Consider the following 12,586-nt stretch of genomic DNA (forward strand, 5'->3'; position numbering starts at 1 on the left):
ATGCCCTACAGATAATGCTTTTACTACAGCAGAAACTGTGTAGCTGTTTACCAAATCTGCCTCTCCTTCTTCCAGGCCACTAAGCTAGGTTACATTTCCAGGCTCCTTTTCAGATTCCTTTCAGTCATGGTCACATGTCAGAGTTCTACTAAACGGAGTGGTCTGGCCCCTAAAAATCCTCCCGCCTGAGAGCCTCCTAACTTTCCACATCTACCCACAGAATAGACCTGGAGGCCCTTGAGCTCATCATAAACAGAGACTATAATGGAGGAGAAACCCGAAGGAGTCCAATAAGAAGGAGCACTTGCAGTGGACTATCCAAGAGTTGCAAATGAAGTTCTACTGCATTAGGCCACCAAGAGTATAAGATCTTTTTGTGGAAGTAACTAGCATTTCTCTAATACATTACTTTGCAATATAATATAAAATAATATAAAGTACTCACCACAATGCCCAAAAGGGTGCTTACTCAGGAAATGTAACTATTTCAGGTCTCCACAAATGGAAATGTACTGCCCAGTATCTATGATATAACATTAGCATGTAGATACGTGTTTGTAAATTGTGCATGCACCACACTTACTAAGACCTTACATTCATTCCTATGTTTAAGCATAACAGCACTATTATATAATAGAGTCTATCATTTGTCCCATTTTACAGCTAAATAAGCTAAGGCTCTGAGAAGTTAAGTAAGTTATCAAAGATGGTAAGAAGATGTTATACACAGGGTGTACCCAATGACAGAGCTGAGCCCTTAGCCCAGTTTCAGTTACTCTATTTTTTTTAATTCAGAAAGGAGAAATCTATAGGGTACACAAAGCCTAATCACTAATTTGATGTAGGAGAGAGAGAGATTTTAGAGCCCAGTCAGGATGACTTCCCTGGCAACAGGCCTCAGACAGTCTCCTTTGCTTGTGCTGTAATAATAACCAAGAAGATAAATAACAAATACCAACAGAATACCCTAAATTCTTTACAAGTATTTCCTCAGTTAATACTCAGAACCACCATACAGGATAGGTTCTATTTTTGTGCTCACATTAATGGTAAGGAAACTGAGGCACAGAATGGTGAGGTAATGAGCCATGGTTACACAAATAGAGTCAGAGGTAGAATTTGAACCCAGGCAGTCTGGCTGCCAGGCCATGCACACTGTCCATATAACTCAACTATGGCTTGTCATAGCTCCTCAACATGGGCCATAGCCTGATATCCCAGGTGCTCGAAATCTCATCTCACCCCAGTTTCAACAAGTGATATCTAGCCTAACAGGAAGGTTGTACATGTGTGTGTGGGCAGGAGTGGGAAAGCAGGAAGATACCATCCTGCTACTTGCAGTCCCTTGAACATGCACTTTCCCACCTATGTCTGTTATTCTTTCTGTCAGGAATGTTCTTTTCCATTGCCATCTACAGAAATCCTACAGATGCTTCAAGAACCAATTCGAGAACCACCTCTCTCCTTGATTTTCCTAGACACAAAAAAATCTCTTCCTTTTCCATGCTTCCACATAAATTCACTTATAAATTATTACTTTTTAAACAATTAATACCCAACAGAAAGATTATCAATACAGTTGAAGCCCCACTGTGGCTCTCCTGGTTTGTGTCAGTCTTCCTACCCTCAGGAATTACTAGTCTCCTAAATGTGTTATTTGTTCTCACCACAGTATTCAACTTACATAAATGTTATCGCTATAAAAAACATCTCACTTGTTTCACTCAACATCATGATTTTTAAGACTCTACTAACTTTATGCAAGTGGTTCATTCGTCTTTGTTGCTATATAAATGTCATTTATATGAATATTATAATATTTCTTTCTTCTCTTGTTAATGGACATCTGGGTTCTTTCCAACTCTTTTGCTCTAAGAAATCATGTGTTCACTCATATCTGTGTCCTTGTGAACTTTGAAGTCTTTCTCTGTTAAATAGGTATCAGGAAGGATAACATGTAAGTTAAGACTTATAGGGCCAAGAGCTGATTAAGATGTAAACCCAGAAAGGTAAAATAAACATTGGGTCTAGTGTATTTCTTATATGAATATCTGAAGGCTTCAGGAAGGCAGCTATGAAACTGAAAAACTGGACAGCAATGTTTGTCATCATTGGAGTCAAGGCTGTGCAATGGAGGAGCCCATGAAAAACTTTCAGCAATTTCATCAGGGCCCCAAAGAACTCTATAGATGTAGTGAAAAGAAGGTCCACATGCACCCCAGTGTTCATGGTAGCAATGTCCACAATAGCCAAACTGTGAAAGGAGTCAAGATGCCCTTCAACAGATGAACAGATAAAGAAGATGTGGTCCTTATATACAAGGGAATATTACCCAACCATCAGAAAGAATGAATACCCAACTTTTGCATCAACATGGATGGGACTGGAGGAGATTATGCTGAGTGAAATAAGCCAAACAGAGAAAGACAATTATCATATGGTTTCACTTATTTGTGGAACATAAGGAATAGTATGGAGAACACTAGGAGAAGGAAGGGAAAAAATGAAGGGGGGCTGATGAGAGGTAGAGATGAACCATGAGAGACTATGGACTCCAGAAATCAAACTGAGGGTTTTAGAGAGGAGAGAAGCCATGTGGGATGGCTGAGCCCAGTGATGAGTATTAAGGAGGGCACATATTGCATGGGGCACTGAGTGTTATATGCAAACAGTGAATCATGGAATACTACATCATAAACTAATGATGTACTATATAGTGACTAACATAACATAATAAAAAAGTATTTAAAAAAAGAGTAAGGGTGAATAACAAGCAAAAATTGAGATAATAGTGAACAGAGAAATAGACATAAAGGGAACCTAGACAATTACTCACAAGAAAGATTCTAAAAAAAATCTATTTTTACTATGTTAAAGGAGAAAAGTGACAAGATTGAGAATCTCATCAGAAATCTGGAAAATAATGAAATTAGCAAATATAAATTCTAGAACTGAAAAATATAATAACCAAAGTTAAGAACTCAGCTGGTGGCTTTAATAATATAAGAGACACAGCTGAACAGAGATTAAGTGAACTAGAAGATAGATCAGAAGAAAATATCCAAAATGCATACCAGACTCATAGAACAATACAGAAGATCTATAGATTACAGTGAAAAGAACTAATATAAGTGTAACTGGAGAAAAAAGAGCAACAAATTGTGTGTCATTATCAGTGTTTAAAGAGTGTCTGTGTAAGAGAAAAGAAAGGGAGAAGACAAGGCGGACAGGGCACACAATGACAAAAGTAGCGATTTGAGTTAAGCTGCACAACCAAGAGGAACATCTGGAGCCACCAGAGGCTAGAAAAGTTGAGAAAGGATTCTCCACTAAGGTCTTCAGAGAGAACATGGCTCTAATGATCCACTTATGTTGGACTTTTGGCCTCCAGAACTATAAGGGAATTTCTTTTGCTTGAAGTCAATAAGCTTGAGAAAATTTGTTATGGAGGTCCTAGAAAACTAATATGAGATAGTAAAGTCAGAGTGAAGAAAGCAATTAGGCTTTTTTTAAAAATATATTTTATTTATTTATCTGAGAGAGAGAGAAAGAGAGAGCACAAGTAGGGGGAAGGGCAGAAGGAGATGTGGGGCTTGACCCCAGGACTCTGGGATTATGACCTGAGCCGAAGGAGGACACTTAACAAACTGAGCCACCCAGGTGCCCCAGCAATTAGTCTTTAACTGAAAAATGTGAACTTTGTTCTGGACATTCTTGACAGTCGCCTTGTAGCCATGAATAAGTCACTTGGCCTCTCTGGGCTGTTTTCCTTCGCAGCTCACAAGAAGGTGGGCCTGAATGATCAGCGAGGCCTCTGCCCACTCCAAGGTTCTGAGAGTTCCTTTCAAATTCTGTTCTGGCTAGCCTCAGACCCCTGGTCTTCCTGAGGCTCTCAGGGGCCTGGGCAGTGGGCTGAGGCATGGCCTCTCCCTATAAAGTGACCATCAGGGCTAAGATGGCAGGCATTCTTCCTCTAGAGACCAACATTGGGCCTAGGACTCAGTCTTATTTGATGGGACACCTGGATAGATTGATATCGTAAGTTTCCTTTTCATAGGACACCAGGCTAAAAATAGTCCAGCTCTGTACACAGGGAGAACCGGTTGTCACAGTGTGGAAGCTGAAGCTTAAATCACAGTCTGCTTTCCTCTCTGGATTTATTGGCACTGGTCACTATTGTGGGGGAAAGGAATGAGGTGATGTCTGAGATTGCAGAGACTGTCTCCATCTTCCATCATGGGAGACTAGCTTGGCAGAGGAAGAATTTTTAGCTCAAATGGTGTTCCTTAGAAGCTGTGGCCCTCTTTGCCCACCCCTTGCCCCCATAACCATCATCTTCCAGGCTGGCCCATGGCCCCTGTGCCAAGTGTATGATCCTCCACTGGGGTGGAATCAATTATAACTGATTGAGTGAAGAGGATCCTTGGGCTTGGTTTGGGGTAGAAACAGCCATCCTTGGCCACTTCAAAAGATTGAGATTGTTCCTGCAGACTTGTGCTGGAGCGCTGCACACCAGGGCTGTGCTCTGCTCACACCATTACGGAAGCATGAGGTTGAATCAAGGTGGTCTGTGCTTCTAGGCCCTAGGATGCACCAGGTGGCCCAAGCTGCCCTGTTTCCTAGGGGGTCTGTAATTGTTATATGTTAACTTGGTATTGTAACCTCAAGTCCCTGGTCAGTGAACTAGAAGCAGCTGTCATTAGGGCAAGTCGCTCTGGTACAAATTGTGTCATAAAAATCATTTTTGAAGTGTCATCACAGCCAACGTTTATGGAGCACTTACTGTGTACGACCCCGCTAAGCCCTTTCATAGATGGTCTCCTCCATCATCACAAAAATTATGTGAAGGTACTATTATTATCAACTCTATTTTACCGTGGAGGAGAATGAGGCACGGGGATGGGAAGTGACCAGCCCATAGTCCCCCAGCTAAAAGGTGAAAGAATCAGAACATGAAGCCAGCCAGTCTCTCCCTAGCCTGGGCTCTCAATTTTCAATAACAACAAGATATCTGGGGCATTGTAAAACAATGCCAAACACAGCACATTTAATCAATATATATATTAAATATATATTCCCCCTCCCACAAGACTTCCCAATAAGAAATGAAAATATTTTGTCCATGCTACTTTATTTTTTATATAACTGAATATTCTAGTGAATATAGAGCAAGAGAATTATCTTTTATCTCTCACAGAAAGTTGACATGTGTTCAAAATAACTGCCCAATTTCTTTATCTGATCCAGTTTCTCTTTGCCACTGAATTCTGAAAAAGAAGAGAAAAATGCAGTGCTTGGATCAAATCATTATCAGAATCAAAAAGAGGCCTGTGGGCATGTTATTGTACAACATATTTTAAAATTATGCCTCAGTCAGACGAGTCATAAATGCTCCAAATCGGTACTTATTTATTTTTGCAGTATCTAATTGGGCCATTTAGGCTGAGTGCCATGGCCTCAGAAAACCTCTTCCCCTGCTTTCAGCTGGGGAGCTCTGGACAGCTTTCTCAGGTACCCTGGCTTGCTTAGGCCCCGGCTGGTTAGGATCAGGCTCCAGGAGGGAGGCCGTGACACCTCCGAAGGACAGCCACCTCATGTCCCCGGGACCACACCATCATGAGAGGCAGAGGAGGCCCAGAGCTGCCCTTGTACACGGACTTCACCTCCATAGGCCTGAAGACCAAGAATCTCCACACATTTAAACTCTGGGTTTCAGAACACTTTTGAACGGAGGGAGTAGCCTTGCCTCAGAGATGTTCCCACTCTAAGGTATTGCCCCTCCCCTGCCAATCCTGCCCGGGAGGGGGTGTGCTTTTCCCTCATCAGAAGGGTCAGGTGAGACGTCCTGAGGATCAGCTGGGCCACATGGGGCTCTTACTCCCTCATAGCTTCTACTGGAGATCCCTGCAAAGAGCCAGCAAGTGGGCAAAGGCTGCAATGTGTGCTCGGGACATCTTCTACCAGACTGCGGTAGGGGTCTCTGTGGTGTGGAGCAGGGAAGGGAGGGGATGGAGGGCCTCCCCCCCCCCCGCGATATTCCACGTGGCCCTCCTCCTTTTGAACTGCCACCCCTGGGGCTGCCTCTCACTCCCCCTCAGTCAGACACATTTGCTTGGAGGAGAAGAGTTGCAACGGCGCTGACCTCGGACTGTCCGACTGGGTGTTATCTTCAGTGTTTCTTCCGTTCCTTGGCTGGAGAGAAAAAAAAAAAAAAAAGAAGTAACTTACAGATACTGAGACAAAACTGCCTGGAACCTGCTTCTGGGTTTCAGACCCTTCCTCAACTCGGTCCTAAGATCTCGTTCTCCCAGCTGGGATGTCAGCAGCCTCCTTGGGAGTTCACCTGGGAAGCCCTTGCCCAGGGCTAGTATGTAGGTCCCCTGTGGCAGAAACCCAGGACCCTTGCTGCTCCTCCAGCCCTGACAGTGTCCCCTCCCCCACCCCTCCACCCCGCAGCCTCTGTTGATGTGACACTATGGTCTTCAAACCGTTTATTACAGGACTTCTCACCCTGAAGACATCGTGGAGACCCACTGTTTCTCAAAGTACTTTCTAGAGAACCACCACTAATAGGTCACACAGGAGGCAGGGAGGTGGAAGAACTTCCATGCTCAGACATGGAGGGCACTATGTTTCTCACAGCTTTCTCACACATGCTGGTGTGTACTGTAAACTTCAAGAGAGTTGGGTGCCCTGTTTCCCAAACTTGTCTGATCTTTGCAGAGTAACCTCTTAGCACCAGTGACCTGCAGAATACAGTTTGAGAGGCAGGAGTCCATCTGATTCATAGTCTGATTTTTTGGATGCAAACCCTTGAGGATCTTAGGGGATAAAGCATAGCTAGTGAGTGGCAGATCACAAACTAAGACAGTTTCTGATTCTTTGACCTTTGTTTGAGGACCCTAAGGGAAGAGAAGAGGATGGCGCCTATACTATTTGAGGGTATCTTGGACCTTCACGCTCAGGGACACAGACACCAATTCTGGTTGGCCCCCATGTCTGTCCATCAGCAGCATTCCTGTCACCCACTCATGCTCACAGAGCTCCAGTTCTCTCAGCCTATGTCCTTCTGAACCCTTTCTTTTATAAACATCAAGTTTCTAGGAGGAGACTTTGAAAGTCACCCCTAAGGAAAGGATGAGAGAGTCCCCATAATTATTCACCAGCTTGCCGTGGGGTGCTGGGCTGTGCTCATTCTGGAGGAATCCGTAACTGCATGCCAGAAGGGATTTGGGGTTAAAAACAGAGAAAATGGAATACTATACCCTGAAAAGGAAAAATGGTCGTCCCCAGGTGGCAGTGTGATCCTGCAACATAAAAACATAAATCATTATACAACCAATTTGTGCTCAAGGTCTTCTGAAGATGTCATGACCGCAGGTTTCAAACTGTGGTCCCCAACCAAAAGCATCAGTGACACCTGAGACTTAGTTAAAAATGCAAATTCTCAGGTCCCTACTGACTACCTGGAGTTGGGGCGCAGCCATCTGAATTTTAAAAACGTCCTGAGGTATGGATGACTCATGGTCAACTTGGAGAGTAAATCGCTGGTAGATGGGGCTTATGCACCTGCAGTACCTCTCCCCGAGTTTGCACAATCGCCATGTGGGCCCCTGAGTCACATAAAGCAAATCCTCAAGAACAGATGGGTCCAGGTGACTCATCCGCAAGGCTGGAGATGAAATATGAACAGCCAGAAGCATTGCCCAGTGAGTCCTTACTGCCTCAGGACAAGCTCAGGAAAACCTGCAAGTAAACTCTCAGCCTCAGAGAAGATTTTCAGGGGGCATACTGTGACACCAGTTCTTTCCAGAAGTGCTCCAAAGGGGTGACAAGATTGCCTAGCTCCAAGCACTTCTCTTGCAGATCTGCAAGAGTGGAGCTGGGTTCTCCACAGGCCTTCCATACCTTTTTGGTGAAATCCACTGCAGCAGTCCCCGAATCCTGTGAGTGAATGAGGCACACGTTAATGTAACAGGAACTGCATCCCCCAGGCTTACCATCAGTTGGCTGTGACCCTGTGCCTCCTGGTACCAGAAATCGGATGCAAAAAAGCAGTTAGGGAAGGGCTAACCATGTAGCCAATTATAATTGCCTGTTCTGGAAGACAGGCATGTTCTCTTGATTGAGGTACCATTTGTGTCCAGGACAATGGACACATTGGCTTGCTCTTCCCAACAGTGTCAACTTGAGATTGATGCCCCAGTCCAAGGGTATGTCCTGGCAGCTTCCTAACAACAATCTGGAAGGCTGCAGGCAGCAGCTGGATCAGACAAGACACACTGCTGCAGGTGCTTAAAATGACCAACCTATCTTCCAGGAACTGAACAGTTTCTGGGGGTCTGGGGATTTTCAGAGCTAAAACTAGGAATGGTCTGGGCAAACTGGGACGAGTTTCAGCATTTCGAAGAAATGCTCTTTTCTCTAAGAAATACTCTTTTCTTCCTTCCTTCCTTCCTTCCTTCCTTCCTTCCTTCCTTCCTTTTTTGGCTACAATGTAATAAAACTTCGATGGGCATTTCGAACAACTATACTTATTACTGAAGCTGGTAATTTCTTTAAAACCCCAAAACAAAACAAACAAAGAACTATATTTAAAAGAAACAAAGTTCTGAGATAGGACAAAAGGGCAGGTGGAGGAACAACGGAGAGCCCAGGGGATCACCAAGGCAATGTCCATGTCAAGAGGAAGAGAAATGGTCGGAGAAAGTGAAAAAACAGCATGGAAACTAACAGGAAATGAACGGAAGATGAGAGCGGAAGAGAAGAGGACGTCTTTATCCTAGGGGCCTTCCGGGGCCCTGCAGCCAGTCTGTGGGATTCAAAGTAGGGAACTGTGGGCCAAGGCTGGGCCAGCTCTCCTTCCCAAGGTGGAGGCTGAGATTCAAAGACAGCGTGCAAGTGAGCACCCCCCCGCCCCGCCCCTACCCCCCCAATCCCTGTTCCCCCCTCCCCCAGCACCCAGCGACCACACGCATTTACCACGGTAAAGTGAACTTGCGGTGGCATAAAAAGAGGGCCCAAGAGAAAGCACCTACGCGCTGTTGCAGAAATCTTTTCACCTTCCGGTTGGCGAGCTGCGCAGCCATGCGCATCAACGGGTGCACGGGAGGAAACTGCAACAGAGGGGGCAGGGGGCGGGGGGGTCGGATGCCTGCCAGGACGCCGCCCAGGCTATGCTGTCCTCTCCATGCCCTCCCTTAGACGGGTTGGATGTCCAGAATAAAATCCATGTCCATGCCTAAACTTGAAACTTTTAGGTTTTCATTAAAGAACTGATTGCCTTTATAGCAGGTTACAATTCCAACACACGACTTACAAATATTCCCTTAGAGTGAATCAGATTTTTCTTTGCCTTCTCCCCAAGTATTCTGTCCTTGTAGGGTGGAGTGCACCGTCCTTTTTCGCTCCAGGCCTCTCTCCTAGTCCAGGGGAGGAAGCGGAAGGACAGCATCCCGAATGTGCTTTCCCCAAAGTGTTTGCTTTTCCTGTTTTTCCTTCTTGTCTGTGACTGTGGCACACATTGCACACATTCAGACATACATACCTGTGTCTTATACCCAGTTTATGTGAACCCTCCCTGAGTATTTTGGCTCAGAGTAAAGGTTCATTTGTGTCACGGAGTTTATCTTTTTCCTTCCATTGTCTTTTCTCCCTTTATAGTGCCCTTGGCCCTTCCTGATACTATCCTCATCCTCACTTGGAATCCTCATTCCTAAACCTACACTACAGATGAGACTATGCCTCTTAGGGAAAAACACTTTACTAGTATTTTTATAAAGGTGTTCTTGAAGACTTGGAAAGCCTTGATTATATAAATAAGTGACTTTGGAATGGTAGAATTTCAGTTACTGTAACAGAGCCCCTGAATTAAAAAATGTATTTTGTGACCGTCCTAATATTCCTCAAATCATACCCTGCAGAAATTCACTTACACAACCTGCTTCTGAGAGTAACTCAAGTTTCTAATAACAACAAGGCGACCCATATTATTCCCATAACACATATACACAGTGATGGCTACAGAAGGTGCCCTTGTGTGGATCGCTATCTGGGATAGGGCACTTTACACGTCACAAAGCACTTTTTAAAATAAAAATAAGGTAATACGATAAATGTAAATTGAGCTCAGTATTTATCAGGTCTTTTTCAAACATCTGTTAAAGTGCATAATAAAAAGTTACTCCTCACTTATTTTTCCTTTTCTGGAATATATTCTCTAACTTTTCAGATCTGTCAGCCTCCTACCACCTCCAGCCCAGACTGGGAGAGAGAAAATCCCTGAAGCCCCAGGAAAAAGCTCTTAGAAAGCTATTACACAGACAGTGTCTGCAAGCCCCCAGCTTTTCTACTTATTTGTATATATTAATTAGAATAGGATAAAAGACAAGCAGACGACAGTCACATTTACAGAAGGATGAGTATAGTAAAATACTGACCCTACTTTTAACTGGATGTATAGGCTTCTGAGTTCTGGAGTAGTGAAATAAAAACTGAGTAAAAAAAAAAAAGTTGAGTTTAGCACAACATAACATGAAATTCACATGCCTGCATTGCCAGAGGACTGGGTGGTACTCACCCTTTTGTATATGTCTTGATCATCCTAGGAAGAGAATTGTGAGGGTAAGTTACATGGAATTTTACTGAGGCAGGCAATTTACGAGGTTTTCAATATAAGTTACACCATGGACCTTATTGAATTTAATGGAATATTATGAAATAAATTGGCAGTCTAAAATGAAATCCAAACTTAATAAGACTATAGTTGATGCCAGGTCTTACAAAAGAGCAAGTTGCCAGCAATACATCATTATTTTCAGACTGAATCTCATTTTACCTTTCTAATCTTGGGGAGAAAAACATGCTCTGTAGTGCATAGAAGCAATCCCATAAGCAATTCCCAGTAACCATCAAAGAATGGGAATAAAATTAATGACAGCAACTTTTAATTTTTTCCTGGGTGTACTCTAGAATTCAGGGTTTTTTTAGGGTTGGCACAAGTCTCCCCCTGCAAAAAAAGCTTTCTACATGAACCTCCACTCTTTTTGTAGAAAGCCCAACTCTTCCTTTCTAAATCCTTGTTAGAGCACCATCTCGCCCTTGTTTGCACAGATGACAGGTGGGGATGGTTGTATTTGCAGCATATTCTTCTCTAGGATCCTATTGTGAAGAAGACATCTTACAAAATAATAAATCAGGTTTCCATGTCCGCATTTTGTAAAATTACTTGAGATGATTACTGTGAAAGATATTTTAAATATGCTGATCTGGCTAATATAGATCATTCACATCTCAATCACACTGAAACATTTTTTAATCAGCTCACACTTCAATCAAGACAGAAATTGTTAATAACATTTTTAATTTGTGGCTGTTGATACAATTACATCATCTTACAAAATGTGAAGTTTCTACATGGGAAGCAGCCCATCCTTATGTATACTACACACACACACACACACCTGCCCTGTCATGTGTGTGTGAGTATATGTGTGTTTTCTGGACATGTATTGGGCAAACAATTGATTTTATGTACCATATTCATCAGCTTTATACTGTTATGTTTCAAGCCAAAAAATAACAAGGAATATGAAGATGCTTTTCCAGGTGCTCAAACTCCACATTTCATATGCACCTTCCTTGCTTCAGTTTTTTTTCTTTTTAGAGAGAAAAAATATATTTCAAAATGTACTTACCTAATTTATTATTTACTTCCCCAATAGAACTTAAGTTTCTTGAGAGCAGATAGTTTTGTCTGTTTTGGTAAGCACTGAACTTTTAGCACTTAACACACGGCATGCTCTCAGTAAGTATTTATCTTTGAACAGATGAATAGTAGAACTGCATTGACAAGAATCTATTGCTCCCTTTCCTATCTAAAATTCTGATCTCACCAGAAACACAAAACAGAAGACTTTTTGCAGGTGCCATTATTTGTAGAATGTAACTCTGCTTTCTGAATTGCTTAAAGATAAAAGTGCCCTGGAGGCACAGACCTGGCTTTTCTGGAGACCAGAATGGGAAGTGGACTTAGAGCCCAGGTAGCTCATCTGGACGTGGGATAGATGAGGGAACCAGAGTTCCAGGAGAGGAAGTGACAGGACAAATGCCCTATTTTAATGCAGCAGCAAGACAAGGGAGAGCCACAATGTCTCTGTTAATTGATGTTAAATATTGATAGTTTTGTTCACTGAACAACATTTTGCTCTTCTATAACTGAAAATGATAAAGAGGACCAGCTTTGGGAAAATGGAGAAAGTGGACAGAAATTCATTCCAGGTTAGCCCTTGCACTTGGGGAAACCCACATGGGACAGCTATACTTCCACTTCTGCTTTGCAGGGGACACCATCCCAGCCTTCATGTGAGGGACAGGGAAGCCTATCCTGTGTGATGTGAAGAGGCAGTAGCAAGGAGATGGAAAACTTTGAATCTTTGCCCTAAATTTTTGCTCTGGGTAGCAAGGCTGTAAAGATTAGTTTTAAAGATAAGAGATGACAATTCTCTTCAGACATGTGCATAAGGATAAACTGAAAATAAGGAGAAACAGGCATGATATACTTATGAGGTTGAAGAGAGAAAGTAGG

The 12,586-nt window shown here is 43.1% G+C and overlaps 1 protein-coding gene across 2 annotated transcripts; it reads right to left on the reverse strand.

Moving 5' to 3' along the window:
* Window positions 1-5,118: 5,118 nt before the first annotated feature.
* Window positions 5,119-11,678, reverse strand: NMS (neuromedin S). 2 transcript variants are annotated; one of them, XM_080814457.1, is made up of 6 exons: window positions 10,440-11,678; window positions 9,039-9,116; window positions 7,909-7,944; window positions 7,266-7,307; window positions 6,143-6,192; window positions 5,119-5,267 (listed from the first exon to the last, which is right to left on the reverse strand). In XM_080814457.1, the coding sequence occupies exons 1-6, from the start codon at window positions 10,533-10,535 to the stop codon at window positions 5,213-5,215; spliced, it is 357 nt and encodes a 118-aa protein (XP_080670583.1). In that variant the 5' UTR covers window positions 10,536-11,678; the 3' UTR covers window positions 5,119-5,212. The 2 variants fall into 2 exon arrangements, with proteins under 2 accessions (XP_080670583.1, XP_080670584.1); XM_080814458.1 differs by lacking the exon at window positions 10,440-11,678 and having other exon boundaries at window positions 9,039-9,587.
* Between the last annotated feature and the right edge of the window lie 908 nt (window positions 11,679-12,586).

Source organism: Martes martes (genome assembly GCF_963455335.1).
Source record: "Martes martes genome assembly, chromosome: 9".
Classification (NCBI taxonomy): domain Eukaryota; kingdom Metazoa; phylum Chordata; class Mammalia; order Carnivora; family Mustelidae; genus Martes; species Martes martes.